At 43.3% G+C, this 18328-nt stretch overlaps 1 protein-coding gene across 1 annotated transcript in view; it reads left to right on the forward strand.

Moving 5' to 3' along the window:
- The window catches only part of FASN (fatty acid synthase), a 41502-nt gene extending 26721 nt beyond the window's left edge, over positions 1–14781 (forward strand). The window contains exons 25-43 of the mRNA XM_066566044.1: positions 11–129; positions 234–388; positions 731–934; positions 1937–2087; positions 2568–2746; positions 3284–3403; positions 3544–3666; positions 4462–4685; positions 4997–5198; positions 6239–6390; positions 6892–6983; positions 7137–7288; positions 7588–7830; positions 9320–9508; positions 10053–10280; positions 10684–10904; positions 11433–11531; positions 11659–11910; positions 12984–14781. Coding sequence (XP_066422141.1) covers positions 11–129; positions 234–388; positions 731–934; positions 1937–2087; positions 2568–2746; positions 3284–3403; positions 3544–3666; positions 4462–4685; positions 4997–5198; positions 6239–6390; positions 6892–6983; positions 7137–7288; positions 7588–7830; positions 9320–9508; positions 10053–10280; positions 10684–10904; positions 11433–11531; positions 11659–11910; positions 12984–13121 — 3243 coding nt within the window. The 3' untranslated portion in view covers positions 13122–14781. The remainder of the gene's footprint in view (positions 1–10; positions 130–233; positions 389–730; positions 935–1936; positions 2088–2567; positions 2747–3283; positions 3404–3543; positions 3667–4461; positions 4686–4996; positions 5199–6238; positions 6391–6891; positions 6984–7136; positions 7289–7587; positions 7831–9319; positions 9509–10052; positions 10281–10683; positions 10905–11432; positions 11532–11658; positions 11911–12983) is intronic.
- The last annotated feature ends 3547 nt before the right edge of the window (positions 14782–18328 follow it).

Genomic DNA, 18328 nt, shown 5'->3' on the forward strand with positions numbered 1-18328 from the left:
TGTCCTGTAGGAGATCTTGGCTGACCCGTCAGAGAAGCCTGTGTGGTTGACTGCCACCAGTTGTGCCAACTCAGGAATTTTGGGAATGGTGAACTGCCTTCGCCTTGAAGCAGAAGGCCACCGAATCAGGTATGCAAGCATGCCTTTGAGTCGCATTTGGGAGATGAGATATTTGTGTTAGCTTCTTCTCAGATCTATAGCAAAACAAACAAAATGACAACTCTTGTCTTCAGGTGTGTGTTCATTTCCAACTTGAACCCTTCATCTGCTGTCCCACCCACAAGTCTTTCTTCTCTGGAGATGCAGAAGATTGTTCAGAAGGACCTGGTGATGAATGTGTATCGTGATGGAAAGTGGGGCTCCTTCAGGCATCTTACATTGCAGCAAGGTACAGTCTTTGAGAGCTGAGGATCACTTGCAAGGTGATCCTTGAATCTGAATGAACTTTGAATAGAAAATGAGTAGCTAGTATTCCTACAGTTACCTTTTATTATTATTTTTAATGAACAATTTTGAATTCTTCTGCTTCAGCTCAGAGTGAACAGTAGAACACTGTGGTGCCAGGAGGAGGGATAGGCTATCTAGGGCATCAGTAGTATTGCAAAGCAAGAAAGGGCTCTCTGGATAGCAAATGGAGGAGGAGGTAGAAATTGCACAAGGAATTTACTCGTTTTGGAAAGCACGTACCTTTGTTAATATGTGTAAGTTCTTACTGTTCCTTCTTCTGCAGCACAACCTCAGGAGCTGACAGAATATGCCTATGTAAATGTGCTAACTCGTGGAGATCTCTCATCTCTTCGCTGGATCGTTTCCCCACTTCGACACTTCCACACAACTGATCCCAGTGTTTTACTCTGCAAAGTCTATTACGCATCTCTCAACTTCCGGGACATTATGCTGGCCACGGGGAAGCTTTCTCCAGATGCTATCCCTGGTGAGTTAAAGTTACACTAAAAGGATATGTATTGTTGTTGTAGAATTAATCTCTTGATTGTTAGTTATGCACTGACTAGATTGTGTGCCAGAAAGCATGCTTTTGAGAAGGAAGTACAGCTCTGCTGCAGGGCTGTACACCAAAAAGTTCCCAAGTTCTACTTCCAGTTACAGTTCCATTTTTTCCAATTAACAAGCTATGCTCTGAGAAATGTTGCTTGCCACATTGCACAGATACCAAGTGTGAGATAAAATATGTTGATAGAGGTTCCAGAGATGGGCATGGTAAATACCAAGGTGAGAATGTCGAAGTTTCCTTTTGCCGTACTGATGGACCTGCTTGAATTTCAGGGAGGAAAAATGCACAATGAAGTAATTGCCTGTTTTACAAAATGGAGGTAGTACTAGCTTCATAGTGAGTTAAGAATTAATGTAATGTGTATGAAATGGTTTTAAAATATGTATTTAAAAGAGAGGGGATGGAGCATGTTAAAATTTAGTGATTTGAGTAGGCCTGGGTTCCCCTTCATGACTGAACCACTTGGCATAATGGAAGTTGCCTCTGTGCCTGGCAGAAGGTTGGAAGTAGATGATCTTTAAGGTCTCTTCCAACACAAACCATTCTATGATTCTATGACTGACATAAGTGTCTGCCTAAAACATGAATTATCAAAAATTCATATTTTGCAGTGATCATCTTTCTAGTTTATGTATCATTCTTTTTCTGAGGGACAGAATTGCTTCTGAAACAAGGTGTTTTCATGAAATTTCTCAGATGAAAACTGGAAACTAATGCAATATCATCAAGGATAAGTGCTCATGATTTAATGAGACCAAGTCCTTTTCCACTACTCTTGCAGTGAGCCATTAACTATGACAATTTATGAACTGTGTACAGAAGAGACAAATCTCAGAGGTTTAGACTTTCAGGGACTGCTGCTGTAGAACAGGAATTTTAGAAGATAATTTTCTTTTTTTGTAAAAGGTGTTAATGTTCTTTCAGGTAACTGGGCTTTGCAGCAGTGCATGCTGGGCATGGAGTTCTCAGGACGGGACATGGCTGGAAGAAGAGTAATGGGATTGCTGCCAGCAAAGGGGCTGGCCACAGTGGTAGACTGTGAAAAAAGGTTTCTATGGGAGGTGCCTGAAAACTGGTAGGTCAGCTTCTGTTTTCTGGTTAAGATTTGCCTTCCTGCCTGAGGCTGATGACAGCTCTGATCAAACCTGAGTGCTGCACAATGGCTAGATTCCCCTCTGACTAATGTTAACAGGGCTATAGCGTCCCAAGTAACTGTAGGATTTTGCATTAGATTCACTGCAGGAGTTCAGCAGCACTAGTTTTTGTACAGTGGCTTACACAAGGTTCTCCTCATCTTTTTTTGGGCTCTTAGCTTCACATGTTTCAGTATACACTGGGATATCAGTGTTTGTTATGTTACTGGTTAGTTACTGAAATATTCTTGCAGAATAATGAAACCTGTCTGTGTTTGGCAGCTGTGGTAGTCTGCTGTATGATTGACACTTTCTTATCTATCTCAGCAGTGGAACCTTTCTGTTGCAGAAAGGCAAATTTCATCAGGAGAATCTAGTAGCCTTTCCCAAGGCTAAAGATACCTCTCCACTTTGCTCTTTAGGACTCTAGAAGAAGCAGCTTCAGTGCCTGTGGTTTATGCCACTGCCTATTATGCTTTGGTGGTTCGAGGTGGTATGAAGAAGGGTGAGAGTGTCCTGATTCACTCTGGCTCAGGAGGTGTGGGCCAAGCAGCCATTGCCATTGCCCTGAGCATGGGCTGCCGTGTCTTTACTACTGTAGGTGAGTACTGAGGGCCCAAAGTCATGGGGGAGAGAGATTATATCTAATAGAGGAAGCATGTGTGTGTACACGTATAGAAGTATATATACCTATTTAGGTATATACTTATTCCCCTCCCAATGTGATCTGCTGTAGCTTTGATCTAGTTTCCAGGCTGAGAACTGGTTACATAGTAAATACAGCTACTGACTCTGTGCTTGAAAATTCTACAGCACAGTCAAATTTATTTGTCTCTGTACATTATATATCAAAAGCCTGGAAGAAGATCATGGCTTCCTCATTTTACATTTAGTGATATGAATCCAATGCCTGTCCATGGAAAGGCTCTCATCTGTTTCTGGTCCTTGCTCTATCTCATAAATGAGCAGTAGCAAGCAGACAGCCTTTGTTCTAGAGTCTGACATCTTGAGAGACTGAAAGCTTGGAGATGGCTTCTCAGATTTACAGTCCTTGGGGGAAAGATGTGCAGTGGAAAATGGGCTGTTTCATCATAAAAATGAAATTAGTGACATCTTTCAACCTGTCTTCTACTTCCAGGTTCCGCTGAGAAACGTAAGTATCTCCAAGCAAGATTTCCACAGCTAGATGCTAATAGCTTTTCCAGCTCCAGAGATACTGCCTTTGAACAACATATACTTCGAGTTACCAACGGAAAAGGTGAAGTTCAATAAATATTTTTCCTTTTTTTGTCAGCTACCCCACATTATCAGTTGTGCATTCTAAAGACAATATGAGTCACTAGAAGACAGGGTTAGGCTCTCAGCAGAGTTAAGTAGGTGCTTCTCCTTTCATTGCAGGTGTCAACCTCGTGTTAAATTCCTTGGCAGAAGAGAAGCTGCAAGCCAGTTTGCGTTGTCTTGCTCGACATGGGCGCTTCTTGGAAATAGGCAAATTTGATCTATCTAACAACAGTCAGCTTGGTAAGATGGGGCATTGGGAAGCACCTCTCATTAGGTTTTAGCTCCTGCCTAGCACCCCTATGTGCCCTTTTCTGCAGTCTCCCCAAAATTTATACTTATGTCTGGTGTTACTAGGGCTCAGGTGGACAACTGACATTTGTTAAATTTTGTATCAGTTATGATTGCCTGGTGTTCCAGTCTATCCAGACCCCTCTGCAAGGCCTCTTGTCCCTCAAGGCAGTCAACAACATCCACCAGTTTTGAAGGCACAGGGCAAGATAACCCTGGTTTCTCTTATATGGGAAAAATTTTTTGAATTTTGTAAGGTGATGTGTCAGTGAAAAATTACAGCAATGTTCTCCCGTTGTAGAGTGATTGCATATAGCGTTGACAGCCTGCGTCCTTATTCTAATTAAATTTCAAAAATCCTATCATATTGGAAAACCTTGCTACGAGGAGGAGTCTCCTGTGGAGGTAGGCAGGATGTATGGAGGATTATAGCTCCCCTGTGACTCTAACTCAGCTGTCACTAGACAAAAAAAAGTTCTTTTTAATATCAGACTGACCATGATATAGCTTGTCCTCTCAACACACAATTTTTTGGAGTTGCATTTCTGTGAAACTGGTCTGCTTGTACGAAAACAACATAATGTTATGTATTGGAGAATATATGCAAGAATGAGTTCAGAAAATGTAGAATTCAAGCATCTGGCTGCTTTACTCCTGTAACCTGCCCAGAAATGTTTCTGAAGCAGAGGGTAGGCTCCATTTTGAGATGTCAGCAGCATCAGGTCATAACCAAGTTGCTTTTTCTAGGAATGTCTCTCTTCCTCAAGAACGTGGCATTTCATGGGATCCTACTAGATTCAATATTTGATGAGGGAAACCAAGAGTGGGACGTAGTATCAGAGCTGTTGAAGAAAGGCATAAGAGATGGTGTAGTAAAGCCCCTGAGGAGTTCAGTCTTCAACAAAGAAGAGGTAGAAGCTGCCTTCAGATTCATGGCACAAGGAAAACATATTGGCAAAGTTATCATCAAGGTAATGCAATAATGATTTTGATTCTCTGATACCTCTGGCCATCCTCTGGTGACTATTGGATATTTTGATCCATTTTGAGTTGAAGGTCTATGAGTAGGGCAGCACAGGGTCAGTTTTTACTGCTGACACTGTCACAATTGTAACTGTCAAGTCTGGCACTGATTCTACAAGGGTCATTCCTATTGACTGGAGGAGCATAGCATGAAAAGATAAGAAATGCATTATGTATCTGATTATCTAATTGTAACTACCTTTTTTTGTGTGTGTGTGTGTGTGTGTGTGTTCTTGGTTGTTTTTTTTTGTGGGGGAAGGTCCAAGAAGAGGAAAAGGAGTATCCTTTAAGAAAGTCTGAACCAGTTAAAATCTCTGCAATCTCCCGAACCTCCTGTCCACCTACGAAGTCCTACATCATCACAGGGGGCCTGGGAGGATTTGGGCTGGAGTTGGCACAGTGGCTAGTTGAGAGAGGAGCACAGAAAATTATACTGACGTCTCGTTCTGGCATACGAACTGGTAAGCAAAAATTGTAAGGGAGCGGGGAATATGACTGCCTTTCAACAGACCTTAGTTTGTAGTTTCTCTCCATTTTAAGGGTCCTGTTGGTGACTAATAATGTCTTGATCTCTTTTCTTTCCTGTATTATCTCACTTCAAGCTGTTGTCTCCTTTTTTGTAAAGGAGGAACAATCTTTTCGCTTGACGTTTTTTCCAATTACTACTTTCCCCCTTTTATGCTTCCTATTTCTATCAACCCATTTTCTCTCTTACAGAGGGTTTTTTCTGTAGCCTTTCTTTTATCTTTATGCCCTCTGCAAAGTCTGGCTACCTTGTCCACTGGCTGTAGCATGTTAGATCACATGCCACAAGGAAGGGCCTAAAAAACTCCTTGTTAATATACTTTGTTCCTCATGTGTGGATGCTCACTCTTGCTCCTTAGATTGCTCATCTGTAAAGATGAACCTTACTATCTGATAGCATCCATAAACATTTTTACTTAGATTTAAGGCATTAGTTTGATTACAGTGGCAGCATTGAGATTTACCAGTGATAGTCTTCAGTATTTCCTCATACAAATTCACTCATAACTCAAATCCCTTCTGTCTCTACAGGTTTCTTCTTTCTTTTGGCAAGTTCACAATCACACCACTTTTGTGTACAAACCCATAGATCAAATACAACTTTTCAAGTTCTGGTTGTGCTAGTATAATCTGTTGCTTTGCTCTAATCTAACCAATTTTCAGTGTCTCAGTACCCAAATTTTTGTTAATTTCTCTTCACAGTTGGTTGGTTTTTTTCCTTCCTTCCCCCCACCACCACCCCAGCCCTTAGGTTGTCCCAGTGCTGTTCTCCACTTTATCTATGGTAGAATTTCTGAAATTCAAATGATTTCTAGCTGCTGTTGAAATTTTGTGCAATTTTTATCTCATAGATGAATCAGGAATTATTTAGCTATTCAGTCCCTATCTAGTCAGAGAAGCATAAAGGAGCAGCTTAACCAGAGCCTTACAGTTGGGATTCTTCATCCAAGGCACTGTCCACCTTTATTTCTTCTAGGTTACCAGGCTAAGCGTGTTCAAGAGTGGAAGGCACTGGGAATCAAAGTGCTGGTATCTACCAGTGATATTGGAACACTAGAAGGAACACAGCAATTAATACAAGAGGCTTTGAAGCTTGGACCAGTTGGAGGCATCTTTAATTTGGCTGTGGTAAGTGACAAAAATGCTCAGGACTTGTAAGAAGCAACATCCATTCATGTGACTTTTTTACTAAAGGCAGTCAGGCTTCATACAATTTTAGTTAAATTCTCTGTGTTTCAAAGGACACTATGCTTTGGTCCTACCTGGTGACTAAAGGCTTATTGGGTCTGTTCCCTTGACCTGAGAAGCAACAGTATTTGGCCAGCGAGTTCAGTTCTGTGATGAGACAAATGTTGTCCTAGCCTCCTGTGGACAAGAAAAATCCCATGCAGAGCTTGCCAGAATTTCTGCAGTGTCAATACAGAAAAAATACTGAAAAAAGCAGACTTGGCAAAAGGCATGTTGTCATATTTTGGGATATTCCGGATATGTCTGTACTGTGAAGTTACAAAAATACATTGTGTAGTGATATCCTCTCATATCTCAAGCCATGTGGCATATTTAAACAGAGAAACTGGAGATACTGAAACTACTTTCTTTTTTAATCCCTCTTCCCACCCCCCCCCATAGGTCCTTAGAGACGGCATGATTGAAAATCAGACCCCAGAATTATTCTGGGAGGTCAACAAGCCAAAGTATTCAGGCACCCTTCATTTGGATTGGTAAGTATCTGTAGAAGGGACAAATAAGAACTGTTTTTAAAGTCATCTTACCTGGGAACTGATCAAGCTTAGTTGTTTTAGTCTTGCACTAGCCTTTGACAATCATACACTAAGCAGGTTTTTCTGATGGGGTTTCTCCTGCTCTGTTCCAAGGGTGACTCGTAAGAAGTGTCCAGACCTGGACTATTTCGTTGTATTCTCCTCTGTAAGCTGTGGAAGAGGAAATGCTGGGCAAAGTAATTACGGCTTTGCCAATTCTACCATGGAGCGTATCTGTGAGCAGCGGCATCATGATGGACTCCCAGGTAAGATGACTTTACTCATTGCACAGTATAAACTATCTCGCCAAACATCCAGATGAGGACCAGCTCACCAGAAACCTGTACACTTATCTGGAGTTACAAAGTCTGTTGAAGGCTGTTTTCTGCTCCTTGATGTTACTCTGAGCCATTCATGTGTGAATGAATACTCACCATTTAACAGTACAAAGGAGATGCAGGCCTTAGCATAGCTCATTATTAAGTTCCTTTTTTATTAACTCACTCCTATTCCTGCCATCTGCTTTAGTTAGCTGCTTAGTGTGTTTTTCTAATTTCTTCTCCAGGCCTGGCAATCCAGTGGGGAGCCATTGGTGATGTGGGTATCTTGATGAAGACAATGGGAAACAAAGACATTGTGGTGGGGGGAACAATTCCCCAACAAATGAGCTCATGCCTGGAGGTGCTCGATGTTTTCCTGAATCAACCTCATCCTGTCATGTCCAGTTTTGTCCTAGCAGAGAAGGTCTCAGCGAAAGCTGAAGGAGGTAGTCAGCGGGATCTTGTAGAAGCTGTTGCTCACATCCTGGGTAAGTGCTGTCACTCAAGTACTACTGGACGGTGCCTACTCTCTCATTACTTTTGGAAAGCAGTGGTGCTGCTGTAGGTCCTCTGCTCAGCATCTCTTCCTGATCTCCTGTGGTGTGGCAATGTTGCTGTTGTGAGACTGTTGGCTTTTTTTTTTACACTGCTCCTTCTCTCAGATAAGGACTGTTTCTTTTATGTGTTTTCCTCCGTTAATGTGTTTACGTAGATACGCATATATACTCCAGAGTCTTGGGTTTTATTTAGAGTGAGCTGGTACCTTTCTCCAAATGGAGAATCAACAGGAACAGCCCCCAAGAGCAAAATTCTGGGACAGCACGTAAGACAGCAAATACATAACTAACTTCCTGAGTACTGTTCCAGCTTTCAAACATTCACCTTGATATGTCCCCATGCCACAAAAAATAGCTTTTCTCTACGTATTGCTTAACTGGTATTTTATTTACTTACCCACTCTGTCATCCCATGTGAACATCTAGTAACCATAGCTTAACTATGCATTACAAGTGCCATGTCCTTCTGTCTTGAATCTGCTTTCTTTTACCATTGTGTCTCTTATTTTTGTGTTGGTACTGAATAATTGCTGTCAACTCTGTCTATTATGTCCCCCTTCAGTTGTCTCTATTGCAGACAGAACTGTCCTAGTGACCCTTTGTTTTCTACCAAAAAAGGTACTGATAAATGAAAGACAGTCTCCTGAGTGTTACTTAAGGAGTTGTGTGCAACTCACTGACAGCAAATCTGATTTCTCAGGGCAGATGTGGCTTTTAGAAGCAATAGGAAAGGGTCTGGGAAACCACACCAGCTACAGGGTTACTTTGGAAGAGGAGAGTATGAAAGCAACAAAGGGAGGAGCTAGTAATGAAGCCTAATAGTGGGAAGGTTGACAACATGGGGCTGCACAAGGTGGAGGAAGGGACAAAGAGCTGAAGATGCAGGTGTTATTATGAGAGGCCTTCTACAGGTAAGGAAGGGGTGAGAGATTGAACAGTGGGAAAAATGAAGGTGAAAAGAGAAATGAAGCCTAAATGTATCACCTCCTCCTCCAATGTTGTAGACATCAAGTGTTGCAGCCAATGATCACTGACACTGATAACTTCAATCTTGGTGTAGCTGAGTATTAGGTCTAGGACTGCAGTTTTCAATTAGAGCCTTCAGTGTGTGGAATCTGTCTAGCTGACTGACTGATCTGTACTTGGTCTAGAGCTGATGTGAAAATATTCACAGCTGGGAGTGAGGTATCCCCTGTCATAAATCTGTGCACATTAATATGTACTCTAAATACTAGATCCCATATTACAAGGTGGGGTTGTAGAAGAGGTGGTTGATGAAAGTACTAGATGATCCTGAAAGGTAAACTGCAGCTCTACAGCTGAAGTTTATTGAGAGATAGAAGAGAGTGGAGAAGGCTGCTAGAGAGGCCAAGAGCTGAAAAGAAGTTGGCCTTATGCTAGGATGCTCTTTTGTTCTCAGGGGTCCGTGATGTGAGTAGTCTGAATGCTGAGAGTTCCTTGGCTGACTTGGGCTTGGATTCCTTGATGGGTGTGGAGGTGCGCCAGACACTGGAGAGAGACTATGACATCGTTATGACCATGAGAGAAATTCGTCTCCTTACAATCAACAAACTGCGTGAACTTTCTTCGAAGTCCAAGACAGCAGAGGGTAAAGTGTCTGAATTAAGGTTGCTACCAAATAATTGAACTGAATCCAAACAATTAAGCCTCCAATCTGTTGCTTTCATCTCTAGTGACATAAACCTCCATCAGATCATGAAATAAGGTTATAATTGAATAGCTTTTAAGTGACAGACATGTCACAGAAGTGTTGTGACCACCAGGACAGGCCCATCATTTCTGGGAGCAGGGTGTACAAGCAAGGCAAGTGTGCAAGCTGCTTTCTTGCTTGGCTAGCAGCTGCATGCATGAGTACTCTTATGTAGCTATGTGTGGGATGCAATTTGAGACCTTTTACTTGTCTGGGGAATAAACAATGTAATGTCACACTCACAGGAAGCTAAAATCATATGCAGTTGCTGCAGAGCAACTGACAGTAGGAAGATTTCTGCTTCTATGACCTGATGATGTAGTGAGGCAACAGGCTAATCTAGGGCAGCCCTAGCCCTAAAGTTGTCCTTTAGGAGTATGGCTACATGACCAAAACTGACCCTGAAGCTAATTGGGTTTGTCTGGTGTGCTTTCCTTCAAAGACCTGAAGTCGTCCCCACTGATGAAGGCAGGCCCAGGTGAACCTCCAAACCTAGATTTGAACAACTTACTGGTGAACCCAGAAGCGCCAACAATCACTCGTCTAAATGATGTTCAGAGCATGGAGCGCCCTCTTTTCCTTGTTCACCCCATTGAAGGATCCATTGCAGTTTTCCACACTCTGGCCTCCAGACTTCACATGCCCTGCTATGGGCTCCAGTGCACAAAAGGTATCTCAGTTCTTCAGCATCTTGAATTTGCAAACATAACATTCTGAACTGTAGTTGCTTTTAGAGAGGGCTTTGTTTCTAGACTATTAAACTTGGAGGAACAAGTATCAGGCCTATTAGTCTGCAGAGGGTCATGTCAAACATCCCCAGTATCAAGAGGAATAATGGATGAAATGGAAGAGTTTACGTATACAAAAGTCAAAGCATCCTGTTCAACCTGTCCTTGGAAAGCAGCAATATTACTATTACTTGTCCTAAATGCAAGTTGTTAACAATAATTTATTAATTTACCTGCAAAAAAACCTGGATGTTTCCAACAGGATTGTTTCTGAGTGCATGAAAACATAATTTGTCTCTGCCAGTGTCTTTTCATGAGTCTTTCTAACTCGCTTCCATGTTCCAGCCGCTCCTTTGGACAGCATCCAAAGCCTGGCAGCCTATTACATTGGTTGCATGAAGCAGATACAGCCTGAAGGACCTTACCGCATTGCTGGATACTCTTTTGGTGCCTGTGTAGCCTTTGAAATGTGTTCCCAGCTGCAAGCACAACAAAATGCTTCCCATGCACTCAACAGTTTATTCCTTTTTGATGGGTCTCATTCCTTTGTGGCAGCATATACCCAGGTAAGGGCACAAAGAGAATCTTCTTTCTGGGGAACATCCTCTCTCATCAGGGCTCATTTTTCTCAAAGCTTACTATTCTGGATATCAGCAATCTGAAAAGCTGACAGTCTTTCACAAAGATTTTAGAAGACAGCTGTAGACAGAGGATGCTTAGAGATGGCTGAAGGGTAGAAGCACATGAGAGGTGGTCTTCATTAAATGGAAAGAGTTCAAGCACAAATGTTGCTCTTGCTATGATAAATCATAATATTAGTATGTCTTCTGGAAGATCCTGGTGCAAGTCAAGATCCTCTTGTAGTGGTGTGAGGAAACCTTGCTTAAGGGTTCCCTTTAATTTTCATTGTACTTTAGAGAATACTAGGCTCTTAGCAATTGCCACCTGTGGATTTGCTTTCTAATCTGTCTTGAAGGGATTTCCCCCTTCCTTTTTTTCCCAGTTCACACCTTTGGTTCTGTAATTGTTTTTATCTGACTTTTAATATCAGGCACATTCCTCTCATGTTCACATTGTATTCTTCTCTCTTCCAGAGCTACAGAGCCAAACTGACCCAAGGAAATGAGGCTGAACTGGAGACTGAAGCACTGTGTGTCTTTGTTCAGCAATTTACAGGCATTGAACACAATAAGGTACTGTTTCTTATCTTCAAAATCCATGTGTCTTGATATTGCACAAGAGGATGTATTTTTTTTTTGTTTAATGGAGATGAATTCTCAGCTGTTGAGACTAATGTGAAAAAAATTTTAATATTTCCAGCTGCTGGAGGTTCTTCTGCCCCTGAAAGATCTGCAGGCTCGTGTGAATGCTGCTGTAGACCTAATAACTGAGATTCATACAAACATCAATCGTGAAGCACTCAGCTTTGCTGCTACTTCATTTTACCATAAGCTGAAGGCTGCTGACAAGTATATACCAGACTCCAAGTATCATGGGAATGTGACACTGATGCGGGCAAAGTCTCGCAATGAATACGAGGAAGGTCTGGGTAAAGACTATAAACTCTCAGAGGTCAGTCATAGCCCCACTGATGACTGTTGAATTTCTTCTGGTATTTGGGGAAGCCAAAGGAAAGCATGGGAAATCACCCTTACTGAGAAAAAAAGGACAAAACCAACCTTAAAGACATTGTTCTGCAGCTGCTGTGCTCTAACAAGAATTAGAAGTCTCCAAAAGCAAATAAGTTTATTGGTTTCAGGCATTTTCTGTGGGTAGTGAAGGGCAGAAAGTCTTGCCTGTATATAGGAAATGTTTTCTATAGCTGATTCTTGCAGCTCTCTAGAATGACTTTGGATAATAATGATGTTAAAAGAGAGCAGTCTCTTTTCGCTGCAGACCCTGAAGCTAATTCACGGAATGAGGGCAGCCTTCTGAAGAGCAGTGTCAGTCTTATGACAATAAAGGCAGCTTTTTCTCAGTTACCTTTTTTCACTTAGAAGCTAGTAGTTAGAAGTGGGTTTCTTGTGGTCTAAAAAAAGTTGGGGTTTGGCCCATAGTCCAGATAAGGTCACTGTACTTCAGCCCCTGCTCACATACAAGGCTTAAATTGATGCAAATACCAGGGAAAAGGAAGTGATTGTCAGAATTCCCTTCCTGCTTCTGGCATCTCCTATCCTTTCAGATATCTAGCTTAGTCATTACTGATTCCAGGCTAACTTATACATTATTAAAGTTACATAATGACCTTAAAGGAAGATTTCTGGTGGTGGGAGAAGGGGGGGGGGGTGTTTATTTTGTTTACTTAAGGGCTTGGAAGTGGCTATTTTATCATTCATTCTTTGATATTGTAGGTAAATTATTCTTTTGGTACTAGGTTGGTTAACTTCCTGCCCAGCTTATATATTTGAGTGGATCACCTGTCAGGTTGTCAGACTATTGTGCTTTAAAACACTGGTTCCAAACAGTGCACCACAGCTGATCTGTGAAAATGTGTCAGAGTAAACCTGGGCCATTTTGAACTGAGTTTGATAGAGACAGTGGTCTAAATTATGAGTAACTTGGAAGACTAACAAACCCAAAGTGGCTAGGTGAGCAGCTGGTTGTAAATTGTGAATGAAAAGTTTTTCTTTTTCATACTTACGCAGGTATGTGATGGGAAGGTATCTGTCCACGTTGTTGAAGGAGATCACCGCACCTTGCTGGAGGGAGATGGTGTTGAATCAATTATTGGGATCATCCACAGCTCACTGGCAGAGCCACGTGTCAGTGTCAGAGAGGGTTAACTTCTACTTCCTCACTATCAGTGATGAAGAAAATGCCAACAACATTCCTAGTTATGACAGGCCCCAAGGAACTCTTCCTGTTCAACATCTCATCTGCTCTACTGCCAGAACTGGGAAATCCAGCTGGACTCAATTGGTCTTTTTCTGTTTCTTTCTTGCTTATCTTTTCCTTTTCCTACATTTATGGGTTCTATCTCCTTCCTTTCCTATGGCTGTTTTTCCCCCTAGTCTCCCTGTCCATGTTAACTGCAGTGCTGTGACTCTGTCACTGTGCACTGCAGTGAGGGTTCCCCACAGATGTTGCTTCCTACACCCTTGGCAGTATAAAAAAAAAAACAAATTTAGGAGTAGATTTCTTGTGCTTTATGTTGTTCTTGTCTTAACAGTATTCCAAAGGGTATGTGATAGCACTTGTTGACCAAGCCTAGTGAACAGGGAGAGAAGAGGAGCTGCAGCTGATTTTGGAGATACTTTTTATCTGTGAAGAATCTGTCTGCAGTTTAGGTCAGAAAGAGAATTCCATTGAGGGTTTTGTAACTATATTTTTTAATTTGCTATATTCTAAGTATTTATTGTGTCAAACCAGAGACTTCTTACTTGGTTTTAATTTATTGTGGGTTATAGGAGCAAAGAAACATCCTTTTTTGGAGGGAAAGGTTTATTCTACAAGGGAAAGTTGCCCATCTTTGAAATCATCTAATTTCTTGTTGGTTTTGTTGGGGTTTTTTTTCTTTCTCCCACTGCCCTGCCCTTTTCAGAAAGCATTAGGTAGAAGGAAGGATTCTTGCCATCATGTACTCTTCAGGGGAGAGAGGGGCCTGGGGGATAGGGTGGATTGTTTGAGAGATGCTGCTGTATTGAATAGCCATAACTTGGGCATGATAAAAACAGGCAAGGCTGTCCCTAGGCAGGTAATTTGTTTATATTTGTGCAAGGTTCTGTGGCCTGCTCTATCATAACCTCAGTAAAGCATTAAGATTATTGCTTTACCTTATCCCCTCTCACCTCCAGTCTTGCCACCCAATGAAAAATTTGGAATGGGGAGGGGGGGGAATAGAATTCCTTAACAATAACTGAACAAATCCTCCCATCCCTGCTCTCCCATAATCAAAGGTCAGGCAAACATACAAGTATCTGCCAAAGGCCCGTATATATTTTATTTAGCACAGGGCTTGCTTAAGCCTTGTATTCATTTTCCTTTCGGTAATGAGACTGGAAATCCCACATAAGTTAGCTAAGTAATCAGTTTGATGGTCTGATTTTAAAATACAGTAGTACCTTTTTAAAGGAAATTTGCATAAAATTGAATTGAAAAATTTCTTGCCTTTGCTATGCTGGATCTGTCCTTTCCGAAATCAGTAAATCCTTGTTACACTTATGATACAGAGGAGACCTGGGTAGCAACAAAGCACCAGCTAGGAGGAGCTATTGTGCTTCTCCAAACTGCTGTACAACCCCTCTTCTCTCCATTCCCAGTAAAGTATTCTGGTGGTACAGGAGCATTCCAGTGACAGGAACAGATGGCTCTTCGCTGCAGGTTCTGACCTAGTGTCTTTTGCTTATACCACCCTCTGTTGACAGTGGCTGGGTTAACTGATTTTAGTTTTATAAAGTATTTCTTTTGTGAAATTGAAATAAAACAACATAATGTCAGCTTAAACCATTTTGAAATGTCTTGTTCTTTTTTCTTTTTTTTTTTTTCTTTTAATTAATACTTTTTGGTCTGAAGAGTGTCTTTTTGGCTTTTCTAGAATTAAACAGAATTCATCACTGGTTGGGTTTTGAATTCTTTTCTACCATCATTTCTTAATCCCATGTTTCATCTGGAGTCTCTCACTTCTTGGTATAAAGCAAAAAAACTGCTGCTAACATATCTGATTTGTAGTCTATAGAAATAATTATAGTAACAATAATAATGATGAAAATAATAACAATGAAGGCGTAGTATTCTGAAGCATGGCTTGTTGTTGCCATGATTTTGGTACCTTAGATACAACCAATTTACAGCCATAATATTGAAGTGGGAACTTTTAGATGGGCTTCTATTTGCAGTGTTGGACAAGCCATTAATACTCCTGCCTCAGTTTCCCTGTCTGTAAAATGGGACCATAGCATCTGCCTCAGGGCCTCTCTGAGGGTCAGACAGGCAATGGCTATAAATGCTCTGAAGTTTTAGGTATGATGTCTAAGTGTTAGACAGTAACAGAAGGAGGAAAGTGTCTGCTGTGTGAGGCATACTGCATACTGATACTGGAGTGGCTGTGTAAGCTGTGTGCATATGCCATGGGACTTCATGACATCTACTGCCCACTGTCCCTGCACCTGCTGGCATTGGGTACTACATAAAACAAAACCAGTGGGGACTAGTTGGTTTGGTTTAACTTCTGGCAGTTGTAGTGAGCCTGAAAAAAAGGGGAAAGAATCTTACTTTTGTGTTGGTTATATTTAAAACTGGAAGGAATAAGAAAGGATTAAATGTAAAGCAAACAGGTACAATAGTGCTGTGCTAATGTGTGTAACATCTGAATGGACTGTGTGGAAGGAGCAAGGACGGATGCCGTCCTATCTGTTGAAGCAGGAGTTTGATAAGCTCCCTGTATAAACAAATCTGTATGGTTTCATCTAAGCAGAGCTTGAAAATTTTAATCATAGAAGTTGCTGAAGAATAACTTACAGCTCATATACTGTTAATGTTCTTGTGGTTGTTATTTGAAAAGCAGAAGGTTGTTATGTTGAGGGCTTTTTTCCCCATAATTATCGGATTATGAGCTGCTGCCATGTAACCCATTATTATAACTGGCTGCTAAACACAGTGTGCCAAAAATAAAAACCTTATTAGTGATGGTATTGCTTGTTTCTCAGTAGCCCATCAGATTAGATGTAGAATAATATCAGAATGCAAAATCCAATATTGCAGTTTCTTGTTTTGAGAAGACAAGGACAGAAGTGAAGTCCCTCATACCTACACCTTTCTGTGAAACTGAAGTGGGGATTCTTGTCAGCTGATGCATTCCATCCTTTTCAGATAGCTTCTCACAGCCTAAAACCATGCTGATCTCAAGTCTCAAGACTGAAGAGCAGTTCTCTGACTGGGGAACTGTTTAGGGTCACAAATGCATATTGCCATTTTGAAATGATGGACCATGTACCTTAAATCTGCAATAGAAAGAGTTCAAGAATGTATGGTACACAGCATATGTTGTCACCAGTATTAAAGCTATTATTTTCCTTTCCTAGTCTACCACCGTAGAAGGCAAAGAAATACAGCTCTCTTGCTGAAGATAGCAGTAAAAATAATGCAAGAAGGGCCACAGTTTAATAGAACTGGTTACATAAAATAGCACTACCAGAAAGTGAAGTTCTCCGGTGCTGAGATGGAGGTCAAGTAAGACACAAAAGATTTAAGGTAGAATAGGAAGTAGGTGTTTGGTTTTTTTGCACTTAAGTTACCAGACATCATGGCTGCAAATCAGGTCAAAAGAAAGAAAAAAATACCCCTGGAGCAGTTTCATCATAGGAGAGTGCAGATAGAAGGGGTGCAGAGGCTGTATATTTAAAATAGCAATCTCATTCTTCAGGCTGCAGAGAGGTCATGAAAGATGGTAAAAAATAATTAGAAGCTTGAAACATTTATTGCAGCAAGTTCATCACAGCCATGAGTGCTAGAAAGCTGGAGAAAGGGGGAAATACAGGCTTTTACAATGAACTTGTAATGTGAAGGTTTGTCAATGGATAGACTTAACAGGCTTACTGAGCAAAGGGAGTTTACATGTAACTCTGCTTAGGCTATGGTGCTTTGTTACGATTTTGTTGGAGTTTTTCTCTCCTGAAGAAAATAAGTCCTGTAACTCAAGTTACATTGCTGTTTTGACTGCAGTAGAGATAGAGCATTTTTTATATGCTGGAAGGTATTGGCTGAGAGAAGCAGAACTCCACCACTGTACTCATCCTGGTGATGATCAATAGCTTTATAAAATGATGCAAAATGAACGATATTGCCATGGATGCTGTTACATTTGGTTCAGTCATGTGGACCATTTTCACCTCTCTGCCCTGACCATCCGACACCAAGGACAGGACAGGCCTCGCACTTTGTCGGAGCTCTTGCAATGCTCAGTCACGGCGCTTCCCATCGGCTGCGGCGAAGGCCCAAGTGCTCAAAGACGCCTGGCTTAGGCTCGGGGACAAAGGACGGGAGTTGCTGCCGCGCTGCGCGTGGCGTGTACCGGCCGAGCGCCGGGGCGCCGTGCGCCGCCGCGGCACCTGAGGGGAGACCGCCCGCGCACGGCGCCCCGGCAGCCGCCCCCGTGCGGCTCCTCAGCCGCCCCTCAGCCGCCCCCTAACCTCTCCTCAGCCGCCCCCATGCGGCTCCTCAGCCGCCCCTCAGCCGCCCCCTAACCTCTCCTCAGCCGCCCCTCTGCGGCTCCGCAGCCGCCCTTTTGCAGCTCCTCAGCCGCCCCCTAACCTCTCCTCAGCCGCCCCCATGCGGCTCCTCAGCCGCCCCTCAGCCGCCCCCTAACCTCTCCTCAGCCGCCCCTCTGCGGCTCCTCAGCCGCCCCTCAGCCGCCCCCTAACCTCTCCTCAGCCGCCCCCATGCGGCTCCTCAGCCGCCCCTCAGCCGCCCCCTAACCTCTCCTCAGCCGCCCCTCTGCGGCTCCGCAGCCGCCCTTTTGCAGCTCCTCAGCCGCCCCCTAACCTCTCCTCAGCCGCCCCCATGCGGCTCCTCAGCCGCCCCTCAGCCGCCCCCTAACCTCTCCTCAGCCGCCCCTCTGCGGCTCCTCAGCCGCCCCTCAGCCGCCCCCTAACCTCTCCTCAGCCGCCCCTCAGCCGCCCCCATGCGGCTCCTCAGCCGCCCCCATGCGGCTCCTCAGCCGCCCCTCAGCCGCCCCCTAACCTCTCCTCAGCCGCCCCTCTGCGGCTCCGCAGCCGCCCTTTTGCAGCTCCTCAGCCGCCTCTCTATGGCTCCTCAATCGCCCCTCAGCCGCCCCCTAAAGTCTCCTCAGCACCCTCTCAGCCGCCCCTTTGCTGCTCCTCAGCCGCCCCGGGCAGCTCGGGGCCCCGCGGCCGCTGCGCCTCTCCCGCGCGCGGCCCCTGCTGGCAGCGCCGCGGTTTCTGGAGGGGACGGCGCGCGGCTGCACCGCTGAGCCGGCCGGAGCGAGATGGCGGTGGCACCGTCCGGCTGCGCCGGTGCCCGGCCCGGGCGCAGC

The sequence above is a fragment of the Molothrus aeneus genome, chromosome 26, assembly GCF_037042795.1.
Source record: "Molothrus aeneus isolate 106 chromosome 26, BPBGC_Maene_1.0, whole genome shotgun sequence".
NCBI lineage: Eukaryota > Metazoa > Chordata > Aves > Passeriformes > Icteridae > Molothrus > Molothrus aeneus.